A 13,690-nucleotide genomic window follows, 5' to 3' on the forward strand; every position below is an offset into this window, starting at 1 on the left:
TGGTACTTCGAATTTTTGGATATCCAAAAATCCGAAATTCTTATACTTTATATTTAGTTCATTATCTATATGTCAATAGTAATAAGTTCAATACCCTACTCATTAAATATTATCTCATATATTCAATATTAATTACTAAGTTATTGTGAAAATACTTTTCATTTGTACATGGTTTTACTATTTCTACTTCTCGGCCATATTAATATCTCTAATGTACTTTTTTATATAATAATTTCATTACTAGAATACTTCATTTGGATGATTGCGGTGATAATGAGGAACTTTTTAGGTAATTTAACATGAGTACTTCATTTGAATATTTATTTTTGTAGAAAGAAGAAATATCGCAACTTATAAATTCAAAACCGAAAAATCCAAAATATCCAAACCGATTAATCTGAAACTGAACTTAAAAAATCCGATCCAATTCGAACTTATTTGGATTAGATTTGAATTGTCATTTCTTCAATTCGAAAATTGAAAATCTAAACCGAAATTTTCATATGCAATCCGATTTGTCCGGACGCCCACCCTTATCTTTTAGTAAAAATAGAACAAATTTGAACGACCAAACGTGAAATGAATGGTACACGAGAGAGGAACAAAAAAAAGGGAAAAATTTGCATTTAACGGTATTTGCCAACTCAATTATATAGGCAAAAAACGAACCTTCGTCGCCATTTACAATGTTAAAATTAAGAATGCCCTTTTTAGATCGCTATATGTAAGAGAGAGATATTTTATGTGTAATAGTAAATCCCCTCTTTATTAAAAAAAAAGGGTAATAAAACTAAAAATAAGTTTGTAAAAGCTATAAAACTATCTGAATTGTCATTATTGTAAATAAGAAGTGCCTCTTTATAATTTTAAAATTAAGAAAATATCCTTTTTAGATATATTATGTGTAAAAGACATTATATCTTACGTATAAAAATAAATTTTCCATTTGTCAAAAAGAGGTAGAGTTATAAAACTAAAATAAACTGTAAAAAGCCACAAACCCCATTGTCTAAGAAGTGCTATTTATACATCATGCCCCTTTATAAATTTCAAATTAAGAAAATGACCTAAATCTAATTATTATATCATGAAAAAGGAAAATTAGAACTATATCATTATCACTTGAAAGTAAAAAAAAAGGAAAATTAGAACTATTTTGCAACGTTGAACTTAATAAAGTATCTTTTTTTAAATCTCCTATGTATAAAAAATAGATTTTTATGTTTAAAAACAAGTTTCCCATTATATATAAAAAAAATAGAATTATAAAATAAAAAATAAATTTGCAATGGACCACAAAAACATTTTTTTTAAAAAAGGTCAAAATGTAGAGGACGAAACAATAAGACGGAACAAAAGTGGCCACAACACAGATTCCTTGAGGATCACTTATTAAGAGGATATTTTTCTTTTCGAAGATTCGACGAAAATAATGAGAGGGATCACTCCGCCGCCGAAGTTCACGGTTCCGTCGCCGGAAGATGACGCAGCCGATATACTCCGACCAAACACCGCCATCCCCGGCGGCATAAACGTCGGCCCTGGGTTGCGAAAGAAGGGGACGGGAATACGGTCATGGCTTCTATTGGATTCAACTGGGCAGACTCAAGTTGTGGAAGTCGGAAAACATGCTATTATGCGCCGAACTGGACTTCCGGCCCGTGATCTTCGCATATTGGACCCGCTTCTATCGTATCCGTCTACTGTATTGGGCCGTGAACGGGCTATCGTCATCAATTTGGAGCATATCAAGGCTATTATTACGGGCCAGGAGGTCCTCTTGCTCAACGCTAGGGATCCCTCTGTTTCTCCTTTCGTTGAAGAGCTTCAACGGAGAATTTTGCGCCATTATCAAGCTACCAAGTCCCAGGTTTTTCTGTCGTCGGATTATATACTATGAGAAATTTATCCCTAAGAATTTATTAGATATTTTATATTTTTCTGTGCTTTAAACCTAACAAAGCGGAGTGGATATAGAGGATCCATATTACTGAGTCCAACTTAGAGATCAATGAATAAAATTTGTTACTCTTCTTGGTCTTTAGTTGATGATTTGATGATATTGTAATATGTCCAATTTTTAGCTTTTATTACTAGTTTGTACGTTGCTCGTGTTACTGCTGCAGTTTTATTGGATAGTGTCATGTTTGAAGTTGTCTATTTGGAATTTCCGGTTTTCCAGTTTCGCGATTGTTGCTTATTGGTGTAAAGAAGTTATCCTCCTTTCTATGGAAAAATGTATGTATGTATACCTTTTTTATGATTGTGGTGTCCGGCCCAGCTTATGCCCCCAACTAATCCACCGGGGCAGTCTATTATCGCCTACAAGCACATGTGCTGGGTAAACCTGTTAATCATGACTGTAGCAGATGAGCTGGGATCTCAATGATTCAACCACTCAATCATGCCCTTGGGGACTCTAACTATATGTATCTAGACCATCTAACTAGAAGCTTTAAGTGCCTTCTCATTCTATTTTATAGTGGACTGTTTTTTGCAACATCAGGTTTTTGATGCTTAGAGTTTTAGTTATTATGACCTATCTCAATTGGGATAACTTATGTGGGCTCAAATTAAAACATTGTGCTTATAGCTGCTTTGATCCCCGGGGGAAGGGGAGGGGACTTATCCGCATGATTTTAGTTCTCTGTAGATCTGATAAAATGTGGTAATTGTGAATAAGGAAGCTGGAGGGGGTTGTGATAATGCAGACTGGACAAATCTGTATGACCTGGAAGAGCCACAATCCGGAGCAGTTTCTCCTCCAAACTTGTCTGCTAGCTTCCGAGCAAAGGATGAGAACAAGGCTGATGGGAAGCAGCAAGCTGGTGAGAACCGAGATGGGCCAAAGCTTCTCCCATTTGAGTTTGTTGCTTTGGAGGCATGCCTGGAGGCTGCTTGCAGTTGTTTGGATAATGAGGTGAAGAACAATTCTATTGATTTATTCGAATGTGCTAAACACATTAGATCTTAATTGCTCTGTTGGATTTGGTTATTTTCCCACTTTCGTTGTTGCTCACTTTTAGTTTCTTCTCTCTTTCTGGTCTTTGTTTGTGTGCTTCTATTTCAAGCAGGCTAGAACATTGGAGCAAGAAGCTCATCCTGCTTTAGATAAGCTGACATCAAAGATTAGTACTCTCAACTTGGAACGTGTTCGTCAAATCAAAAGCCGCTTGGTTGCTATTACAGGACGTGTTCAGAAGGTATAAAGTGGATAAAGAATCTGCATTTCTCGGTAGACTAGGGGTGTTGGTTAACTATTACTGAATAACGGCATGAGAAAATTTGTAGTGGAGTCAAATAGTTTAGATGCTAGTTTTATCTGTATATTTTATGCTTTTGATATTGTGACGGTCTATTCATTCTATACTTCTTCTATAATTCCAACGAACCTCAAGGCATGGAAATTTGCAAGGTATATGTCAAGGTTTATCCATGTGTATATTTCTTTAGGAAGGCTGATACTGAGAAAATATTTTTCCTGTTAGAAGGTCAACATGCACTACCATCAAAGCCTCATAATTGATTTCCAGCGCCACTCATAGAGAATCTCATTTGCTGATTTCAGAAAATTAAGGAAATGCTGTAGTTTGTTTCTTTTTCCTTACAATGTCGTCAGGTACTTTGATAGACAAATGGTTGCAAAATGAACTACTGTATTCATTCTGTTTGAGTGGTTGCTATGAAATGTACTATCTACGCATTTTTTGGCACTCAAATTGGCATTTGTTCATTGGTAGGTCAGAGATGAACTGGAGCATCTACTGGATGATGATGAGGATATGGCTGAGATGTATTTGACTGACAAGCTGATGGAACAACTTGAAAATTCTTCTGTTTCCTCTATAAGTGGGCAAGATGGCATCAATGAGGAAGTTATTCAGTTGAACATGGATGATAGGTATGTTATATATTGATGATACCTTGATGTTTTGCCTTGATATTTTTCCCTTTCCTTTGTGTTTCAGAACCTCCTCATATTTGAAAACTAGACGGATCTTCCTAAAGTTAAGGTGTTTCGCCAAGCTTTTAGAAGGAAAAAAGTATTTTTGGGTAGAAGCAGAAATAACTTTTGAGAAGCAAAAAAAAGTAGTTTCTCCCTCGAAGCACTTTTCTAAAAGCACTTTTGAGAAGATACACATAGAATCAGTTTTAAAAACTTGGCCAAACACTAATTGTTGTTCAAAAGTCCTTTTTAAATTAATTAACTAAACCCAAACTGCTTCTCACCAAAAGTTCTTTTTGAAAAGCACTATTTAGAAAAACGCTTTTCAAAATAAGCCGATTCTAGAGGCTTGGCCAAACAGGCTATTAGTCTGTCATCAACATGTTGAGAGCCTGAGCAGTCTTTTCCTAATTTCAAAACTGTTCCTGGAAAACTGCTGTTGCATTAGTAGATATTAGATAACTAAAATGCACCGGGGAGAGGCCAGGATGGCCAAGTCATTACAATAAATTGACCAAAGAGCTACTTTATCCACATCTTCTCTTCTATTCAAAAAGTAAACAAGTAAAAATAGCCTTGACAGATGATAAAAGATCTTCGGAGGAGCTGAATCTACACATTCACCACTGATCTGGATCTCCAGTCTGTAGTCTTTTTCCCTGCTTCTTTTACTTCCAGAGTTTTTTCAGATTTGTATGAGTAACTAAATAAAATTTCTTCTCCAATCGAGTCAGTTACCTTGATGCTTACATAATCATGATTCGCATTACTATTTCTAGCTGATCTTATGTGCCGGAAGAGCATGTACATATGATAGTGTTAATGCTGCTTCCACCTGCAGAGATATTATTGGTCCTTTATTTTCTGAGGGAAAAAACTGAGATATTGTTGGTCCTTAAATGTGCTTGTATTTCTCTTTGTTCTGTTGTTTCATCATCCACATTTGACCACATTGAGCTTGTGAAGCAATGTATCATGTCTTCTCCCTGAAATGAGTGTCCCTGCAGCATATTACTGCCTTATAACTCTTCTATAGACTTCTATCAAACCGAATGGATCCCAGAGTCTGGGAAAATGGGTTTCTGTGGAGGATTTTCTTGACTTTCAAAACAATGCCTAGATTAAACTTACGACAAGCTTTTCCTCAAATCTGGTCCTGAATACTGAGACATCTGCTGATCAATGCTATTTCTTTTAAAATTGCAGTTGCATGACCCTGAGAGGTGGTGCTGATGTCAATGCATTGTTTCAATGTTATTCCTAAATTTCAAGCTATTTGATATTTCAGGGTTCCTGCGGAAATCTCAATGGACGCAAATGCAGGTTCCACCAGTTATGATGCGGACATTCCACATATTGACAACCAGCAGGAACGGTTGTTTGGTGGTCCAAATGCTCTTAGCCGAGGTAGTCGTGGGACACATACTAGTACGACTCGAAGTGCTATAAGCAAACATCTTGACGTGGAGGAGCTTGAAATGCTCTTAGAAGCATATTTTGTTCAAATCGATGGTACATTGAACAAATTGAACACGGTGAGTGATGTTCCCAGATGCTTGAATTACTTTCACTAGTATATAAATCATTAATATATGGTTCATTCGTGTTTTTCTATGAAAAGAATGCTTTATGAAAAGTAATTTGATCTGAACTTGGTATCTAATGTCATACTTTGGAACCGGTACCTTGTTGTTTCTAGCTAACAATGATAATCGGGTGCGTAGTTGATGCAATAAATGTTCATATGGATGCTTGACCCTCTTTTGAAAAGGTGCATGAGTTGCCCATTATCATTGCATCTGTGAGAATGCACGGGAGAAAAATCTATTTTATTAACATTGATACAATGAGTCATATATATAATACATACTCTACTTCTACTACATACGGGACTAGGACATATTCTACTCCTATTACATATGGGAGTAGAACATATTCCACTCCTATTACATATGGGACTAGGACTATTTACACATAACTATCTAAATTCTAACACTCTCCTTCAAGCCAGTGCATACAAATCATATGTATCAAGCTTGTTACATATCTAACTAATACGAGGGCCAGTGAGGGACTTGGTGAAAATATCTGCAAGCTGATCATTTGACATACAAGGCCACTAGAAAACCAGGTGGTTGCTGATAAACAGAAGTTGGCCGAAAAGTCTTCGGAAAAATTTGAAAATAGTGAGACTAAGCCAAATTCCACACTACAAAATAGGTTCTAAAACACCACCATAAACTTTTCTAGAAATTACTGTTTACGTCGGAAATTACTGTTCACATAGCAAAACTAGAAGTAGTCAGAATTTGATGTAATTTAAATGGGTAGGCACGGAATCACTGGACAAGTAAGTTGTCCTGAAGAAGTTTTGTCAAAAAGTGGCTGGTATAGCTCACTCGCGCCGGAAAAAGTTACTGTATCTCGCCGGAACCCTAGTTCTGGCAGCGCGTGGAGGCGCATGAGGAACTTTCTGCCGGAGCGATTGTCTGGGGTTTTGTCGCCTTTTCCGAACAAGATGGTAGTGTTGGTTTTCGTACAACACTTGGCGATGAGGAGATAACGCTAGTCATCAACCGGAAAGACCCACGGTGACCGACTTTTTTGTTCCGATGGGACTGAGATTTCTGGGGTTTGGTCGCACAAGGGTTTCGGATCTGATGGTGGTACTGGTATATGCACAGTACCAATGTAGCAGTGATGAACCCTGGGAACAAGACGAAGTTGCCGGAAAATTGCACGGCAACGAGATCTTTCTTCCCGGATGTCGCTGGAATGACGCACAACGATGATTTTCTCATTGAAGCTCTGGTACCATGTGAGAATGCACGGGAGTAAAACATATTTTATTAACAATGATATAATGAGACCTATATATAATACATATTCTACGGGACTAGGACATATTCTACTCCTATTACATATGAGACTAGGACATATTCTACCCCTATAACATATGAGACTAGGACTATTTACACATAACTATCTAGTACCCGATTTACCAAGGTAAAAACTCAGACAATCTAATTTTTCACATTAAGACTTCTTAAAATTCAACTGCCATGTTATTGGACTTGTCTTTCTACTATTATGTAAAAGTATGTAAATTTGACTACTTCTGTCCACAACCTATAGTTTTTATTTTGAACTGCTGATTGCATGGAACTTTCATTAGCTGCTTCAAACTTCATTTTCCAATTTTCTCTATAAGCCACTTTTTTTAAAATAAAGTAATTACTTTATTGATATGGGGGAGAATCGCTGTCTACAAAAAGTAGAGAATTTAGACAAATATATTTTATTCTTTACGGATCTCACCCATCATCTATGCTAATGAGAATCTCATGGTTAGACTGAAAGTTCACAAAAAGAAGAAAAAAACCCAAGAATCTTCCCCAAATTTGTACAGAAGAGTTTTCCGTCCCTTAGGGACTCTTCGATCTAATGTTTCTTCAAGTTGTCTAATAGTTTTAAGGGACATAGTCCCCAAGCCCGTCTCTTTTTTCGCTTAATGATTAGCACTTAAGGATTTCCAGAGACATTGAGGGGTCATTTGGTTGGAAACAAGTTATCCCGGGATTAATTATTCTAGGATTAGTTATTCCGGGATTAGTTATTCTACCCTCACATAGGGATAAAAAAATACTACAATCCCGGGATAACTAATCCCGGGATTAGTTATACCGCAATTTTATCCCAACTAAACATAGGATAAATTCATCTTAAATTTAATCCTGGTTATCCCTTATCCCTCGTACCAAACGGGCCTTGAAGGTACAATTTTTTTTCAACTTTAATTGCTGTACTTTTATTTCTTAACAGGAAATAGGTTAGATCATCTAAAGAGACTATCTTTGTCAGAAAAAAACTTAGAAATATGGAGGTTCTTGTTATTTTTGGTCCATGCCAGGGAGGCTTTATAATTAGAGGTACACTCGTCTAATCAACTTAAAAATAATTAGAACCGAACTAGGATGCTCATATAGTTGATGGCATGTCGCCTGAGTGGTATTTTTTCAGAGAGAAGAAGTGAAGGATTTTGGATGATATGATGGGAGGAGAAAAAGAGAAGGCTTGGAAGTTGAATAAATCTCCTATAAGCCACCTAAGACTGGACATCTATGCAAATATGTAGGTACTACTTTTAAATCTGCAGTATCCAGAAAGAATTTTCGTGATCATATAAATAAATTAATGCTGTCAATCGATCATCTCATATTCAACTTGGATTATTGGTAATTAGCTCCAAAGTTTAAGTAATTGAGAGTATGGTAAAAGAGCAAAAGAAGGCAATAGTTCCCAAACTCAATGGTGCTACTGAGGAATGGATCAGAAACAGAACAATGGGGTCAGCCAAGCTTCAGAAGGATGAGTCTCTACTGCAAAATCAACTATTCATTTATAGGGAAGGATGCTACAGTAATATTGAGGAATGGAGAAGGACAAATGACAGAAACAAAAATGGTATCACCCAAGCTTTAGAAGGATGCGAGTCTACTTCAAATGAACTATTGGTTTATAGAGATGGGATGCTCAAGAAGGTAGATAATACTTCTTCAAAGAGGATTAAAGAAAAGGAAAAAGAAAAGGAAACAAATATAGGCAGTGATTGTGATGCCCTGATAAACAGGAAATAGAGGGTCAGATCTTGAGATGGATTGAATTGTAGAACACTCTCCTATCTAAGAACTTTTTAAGTGTATGAAGCTCTCTCTTTTGAGAATATTTTTGCCCTCTGGTGACCGACAGTTAGTTACGAAATTATATCCCCATACTTGTGCACTTCTGTAAGGATTTGCGCCATATGTTTATTCAACTGTGGCTAACTCTCCTATCGAAAAAGAGGATTTTGATGGTTAATTTTAGAACCGGATGTTTGTTCTCAAATTCAATCTTTAATAAAGAGTAGCAGGCGGAGAAACTAAGACCCTGACAGTCGTCGAAGTTTCGGAATTCAGACAATTACCTTACATCCAAATAACATTTTGATTCTGTTATATTTACCAGATGAAGAAATCACATGAGTAAGCTTTATGTATTCTAATTTCTTTCTGTGATATGAGCTTTCCAATTAGAAAGACCAGTCCACTAAAAGCTGCATCAATACCTAGTTATAATTACATTTGAAAAAAAACTTAGCTATATTTAGAGGGAGGAGAAGACCCCAGATATGCTGCTCCGTAGAGATTTAAGCCTATATGACAGTAGCATCAGGTACACCATTTCAGATATATTATCGTTCATAATTTGTAATGGTACAACCTAGATGATGCACAAATATTTCGCATGTGCATTAGTAATGATCCAACCTAGATGATGCACAAACATTCTTCTAATTTGTCATCTCTTGATATTGCCGTATCCTAGTTTGACTTTCTCTTCAATCTAACCCTTCTCACTTGGAGTATATTTTATTTGACTTTTCAAAGTTCAGATTCTAGATGAAACTACCATTGGTTAAAAATATTGCATTTAGAATAGATTGTAATTGCAAATAACTACATTGATTTTGAAATAGTATTATCAGAGATGAACCTTTACTTGATCGAACAGCCCATTAAATGATATTTCAAATATGTCAAGCCTCTAGTTTATGGCTGTTTCTCTTTGGTACCAGTTGTTGCTTCATTGAATTATTGACTGCACAAGTCAAAATTTTACATTCACTATTGTATAAATGTCTCTGTTTTTACCTTTTCCAGATTTAAATTTAATCTAATTTTGTAGCAACGTGGATAACACAGTTATGCTGGAGTTTAGTTTGTTCCGCTGTTATGATCTCTCTTATGAATCTATTTTCATTTCTTTAAAGCTGCGGGAGTATGTGGATGACACGGAGGACTACATCAACATCATGCTGGATGACAAGCAGAACCATCTTTTACAAATGGGCGTCATGTTAACAACAGCAACTCTTGTGGTGAGCGCCTTTGTTGTTGTGGCTGGAATTTTCGGCATGAATATTACCATTGAACTATTCGACGAAGCTAAAGCTGGGATGCCAGAATTCTTATGGACAATTGGTGGTGGTGCCACTGGCAGTCTCTTCTTATATGTGATTGCAATTGCCTGGTGTAAGCACAAGCAATTGCTGGAGTGAGTGCCGAGTATTGTGAATATATTGGCGGAGAGTTAAATATGACCTATGAAAACCAAGTACTAACTGAATTCACTAGTATACCCTATAGTTTTTATATATTACAAGCATCACTGTTGCTTCGAAGTAATGATTCAACTTGAAAAGGTATTTAGCTCAAGCGTGTTGGATGATTTGTTTCAAGTGATAATAGCTTGTGGAATTGTTTTACGCGCAAGCATACTGATGGATTCTTTGTGCAATTTAACAAAATTCACTAGCTTTATCTCACCATTTTGCAAGTGTATGACAGCATGAAAAGGAAAAAACATGAGCACCATTACTATTTGGAGACCACATTTCAAAGGAAAAGGGGACGAAATACATCCTTAGAATGGTAAAAAAAAAAAAACAGTAAGCTTGGATCTATCTTGGCTCCTTTCTTCTGCTTGTCTAATCAAAATCTTGGATTTATACAAATGGGAAATGAGGCTAATTGTACATGGTGCAAATTTAGAACTTAGAAGAGATGGAACCGGAGATTTACATAGAAGAGTTGAAAGACAAAAGGCGCTTCAGTTTTCTATAAAAACCGAAAGGGTCTACCAGTCAATTGTGCCTCAATTAGAACGATAGTATGATTACGAGTTAAAAGAAAATACCAGATACTCAAATAAATGAATGTAGTTTTAACTCGTAAGATAGAAACTGGACTCGGAATTTCAGAAAAGAATGTGAAATTGTGTTTCTCATTATTTAGGTTGTCTTCTCTCATTTGGTGCTTGCAACTGAAACTAATAAAGTTCATAATGATCATCAAAAATCACAATTTCTTTTCTTTCACTCTTTTTTGTTGCTATTATTCTTCTCGGCTCTCCATTATAGCCCTTATGCATCAGCAACTTGAGAAACTGTTTGTCAAAAACCTTGTGCCAAAAGTTAGTATTGAATGGTGAAGAAAAACTAGTAAAAAGTTGCAGTAAATCGTTTGGTGAACCCCAATGCTGTATGTTTACATGAAAGATTGCAGTGTTGGCAGTGAGAGTTAAAGCCAAGTCCACTATAGATTGGAGCTGCGCTGGATTCAGTTCACCTTTTTCCTAAATGATCTGATAGTAATAATCAGATCTGATCTTTCTTGTGGTCCTGTTTGGACTCATGTCATGACCTCGTAACTACCTCATATTTATGATGGTAATGCCAGTTGTTTCTATTCTGTTATTCAAAATTCATTGGACGGACTAATTTAGATTCGCGCCTCATACGTAGGACTAATTAATGATGGAAGCGCTCTTTATTAGGAGTTTTTCATTTAATTAAAGGTGCGAGAATCTTATCTATTACACCACATTCCATTTACTTTGAGATATATAAATCCATATAAAACAGAAATATATTCCACATCAACATCTTTCTATTTAGTACAGCCATTCCTACTCCATTATGTCCATATTCATTTTCTGTCCAGACAATACATGCAAAATGAAAAATCTTGAACCATCTCTTTTCTTATCTTCTTTGTAAATTTACTAAAAGAAAAAACTGGACAAACAAAATTCACTTCCATCTTGGATTAAACTCTGGAAAATAATGGGGACCTTGAGAAAAAAACAGTAAAGTTTTTGCAGGAGATAGATCCATGCCCTGTTACAGCCAACTTAAGTTACCAGCTTTTGTAATTTTGTGGTGTATGGTATTGGTACGGGGCTGTAGAATTGTGATCTAAGGCTGAATCTCAAGTACAGTTTTGTGCATGTTCACTCTCACTGATATATAACACATGCCTGTGGGCCTGACCAAAAGTGAAAAATGGCAGAAAGATAAGGGGGCTAGATGCCATTTACGGTTTTTCTTGGGACGAGAAGAGTGTTGTCATGAGAATTGGGAACAGTCCAAGGTGAAAATTAAATTCAGGACCATCTAAGTTTATGTTTAAAATTTTAATATTAGTACTATTTCTGTGCCTTTTTAGAAGATTGAATTCTAAGGCTTTATTTTGATGGTAGTTGGTAGGACAAAAATATTTTGCCCCATACTTTCTTGATTCCTATCTACCATAATCTACTTAAAGAACCAAACCCCTAATCATTTCCTTTTTCTGCCCATTTTTGTTTTGTCTTTAGCTCCAATTCACTATCTTATTTATTTATTTATCTTTTTGAAAGGACCCTAATGAACATTAAGTGTACAATTGGAAGCTGGTGAAATCAAATATTGATCTTGTGTATGCCAAACAATAGTGATATCATCAATGATTCAATGTAGCAGAAAGTGAATTCACTATTCTCTTAGTGTTACACTTTCTATTGCCTTCTTTTTTGGCTACTTAGATGACGCCGTTGGACGTGAAACATAACAATAATAACTATACCTTAATCTCAAATAAGTCAAGATCAGTTATATGAATTTTCATTGTTCATGTTGCTCTATTTAAACTTATCTTAGCTTTGGATGGATGTGAAACTTTTGTAGGAAAATTTGAAAAAAAAGAAAAAAGAAAACCCCTCATGAAAAACAACTGTTGGAATAAGAAAATTATTATATCCAAGATCTTGAACGTATCTAAGGTTGGGTATATCTTTTCATGTCGCTCCATTTAAATCATTTTAAGGAGATGAAATATTTGTAGGAAAAAGTGAAAAAAGAACCCGAAAAAGCAGCTGTTGGACTAGGAAAACTCATGTATACGATCTTGAATGCAAATATGTTAACTCTTTTTACTTTCTTTTTCTTAAAAGATCATTGTAAACATACTAAGTCCATAAACAATTTTATATAGAACATTTGAATATTGAGGAAACTTCTAAAAGAGATAAAGAGGCACCTATTAAATTAAAGATGGCATGTAAAAACTGGTTCAGGAAGATCTCAGGCAGGATCTCTGCACTTGAAAAAGGATCATGAATTTTGCCTATGAAATATTCCAAATATTAATTTTGGCATTTCCCACCTCATCTCTGTACTTTTTCTCTTACTATCCCATTACCCTTGTAACATATTCACTACTAGTATTAGCTTTTTGTGTCTCCTTGACTTCTCAAATTAAATTAAAACAGACCTCGGTAATAAAATCTAGAGTAAATGAACAATGAATTGAAAGAACTTTCTATTGAATGAAAGATAATTTTACATCCGTATTGACAAAAAGAAAATTATTTAGTAATTGCATTATTGTATTAAAAAAAGGATAATCATATTGATTTTTCCTCCCTTCCTAATATTAACATGGTAAGATCTTTGAATCAATATGAGAACAAGAATGATCAGAATGTACTCTTGTCTGGACACTAAGAGACAATAAGGTCTTGTCCACATTATAGCCAAGCCTTTTCCAAGATTTGGTCAGCTTCCACTGCTTTTCAAAATGAATTTCAGCAAAATCCTACCTAATCAGATATACATTTTTTTAGTATAACAAGTTCTTATGATTTTATCTTCTAGCTACTTCGCTAGTGTTTTGTCATAAATTTTTATTTTTTTTTTTGAAAAATCTAATTTGGGTGAAATTTGGTTTTAAGATAAAAATGTGTTTGGACATCAGTTTGCAAAACATATTTCACCTTTTTTTAAAAAAACATGAAACATGACTTATACCCACAAGTACTAACAGCTGTTACAAATACCTAACAATACATTCATTAATAACATTAATTATCATTATCACAAGC

General features: G+C 35.3%; 1 protein-coding gene across 1 annotated transcript; it reads left to right on the forward strand.

Annotated features, from left to right (window-relative positions):
• The first annotated feature begins 1,349 nt into the window (after positions 1–1,349).
• Positions 1,350–10,308, forward strand: LOC107797716 (magnesium transporter MRS2-3). The gene is made up of 6 exons (XM_016620625.2): positions 1,350–1,870; positions 2,684–2,920; positions 3,075–3,203; positions 3,741–3,901; positions 5,235–5,481; positions 9,759–10,308. The coding sequence occupies exons 1-6, from the start codon at positions 1,433–1,435 to the stop codon at positions 10,044–10,046; spliced, it is 1,500 nt and encodes a 499-aa protein (XP_016476111.1). The 5' UTR covers positions 1,350–1,432; the 3' UTR covers positions 10,047–10,308.
• Positions 10,309–13,690: the final 3,382 nt, after the last annotated feature.

This window comes from Nicotiana tabacum, chromosome 19 (genome assembly GCF_000715075.1).
Source record: "Nicotiana tabacum cultivar K326 chromosome 19, ASM71507v2, whole genome shotgun sequence".
Classification (NCBI taxonomy): Eukaryota; Viridiplantae; Streptophyta; class Magnoliopsida; order Solanales; family Solanaceae; genus Nicotiana; species Nicotiana tabacum.

Bases quoted from the DNA above. Each gene is read 5' to 3' on its own strand.
- LOC107797716 (XM_016620625.2), top strand. From the start codon at position 1,433: ATGAGAGGGATCACTCCGCCGCCGAAGTTCACGGTTCCGTCGCCGGAA. The intron at 3,204-3,740 runs GTATAAAGTGGA...GTTCATTGGTAG, and splicing joins TTACAGGACGTGTTCAGAAG to GTCAGAGATGAACTGGAGCA. The intron at 5,482-9,758 runs GTGAGTGATGTT...ATTTCTTTAAAG, and splicing joins CATTGAACAAATTGAACACG to CTGCGGGAGTATGTGGATGA.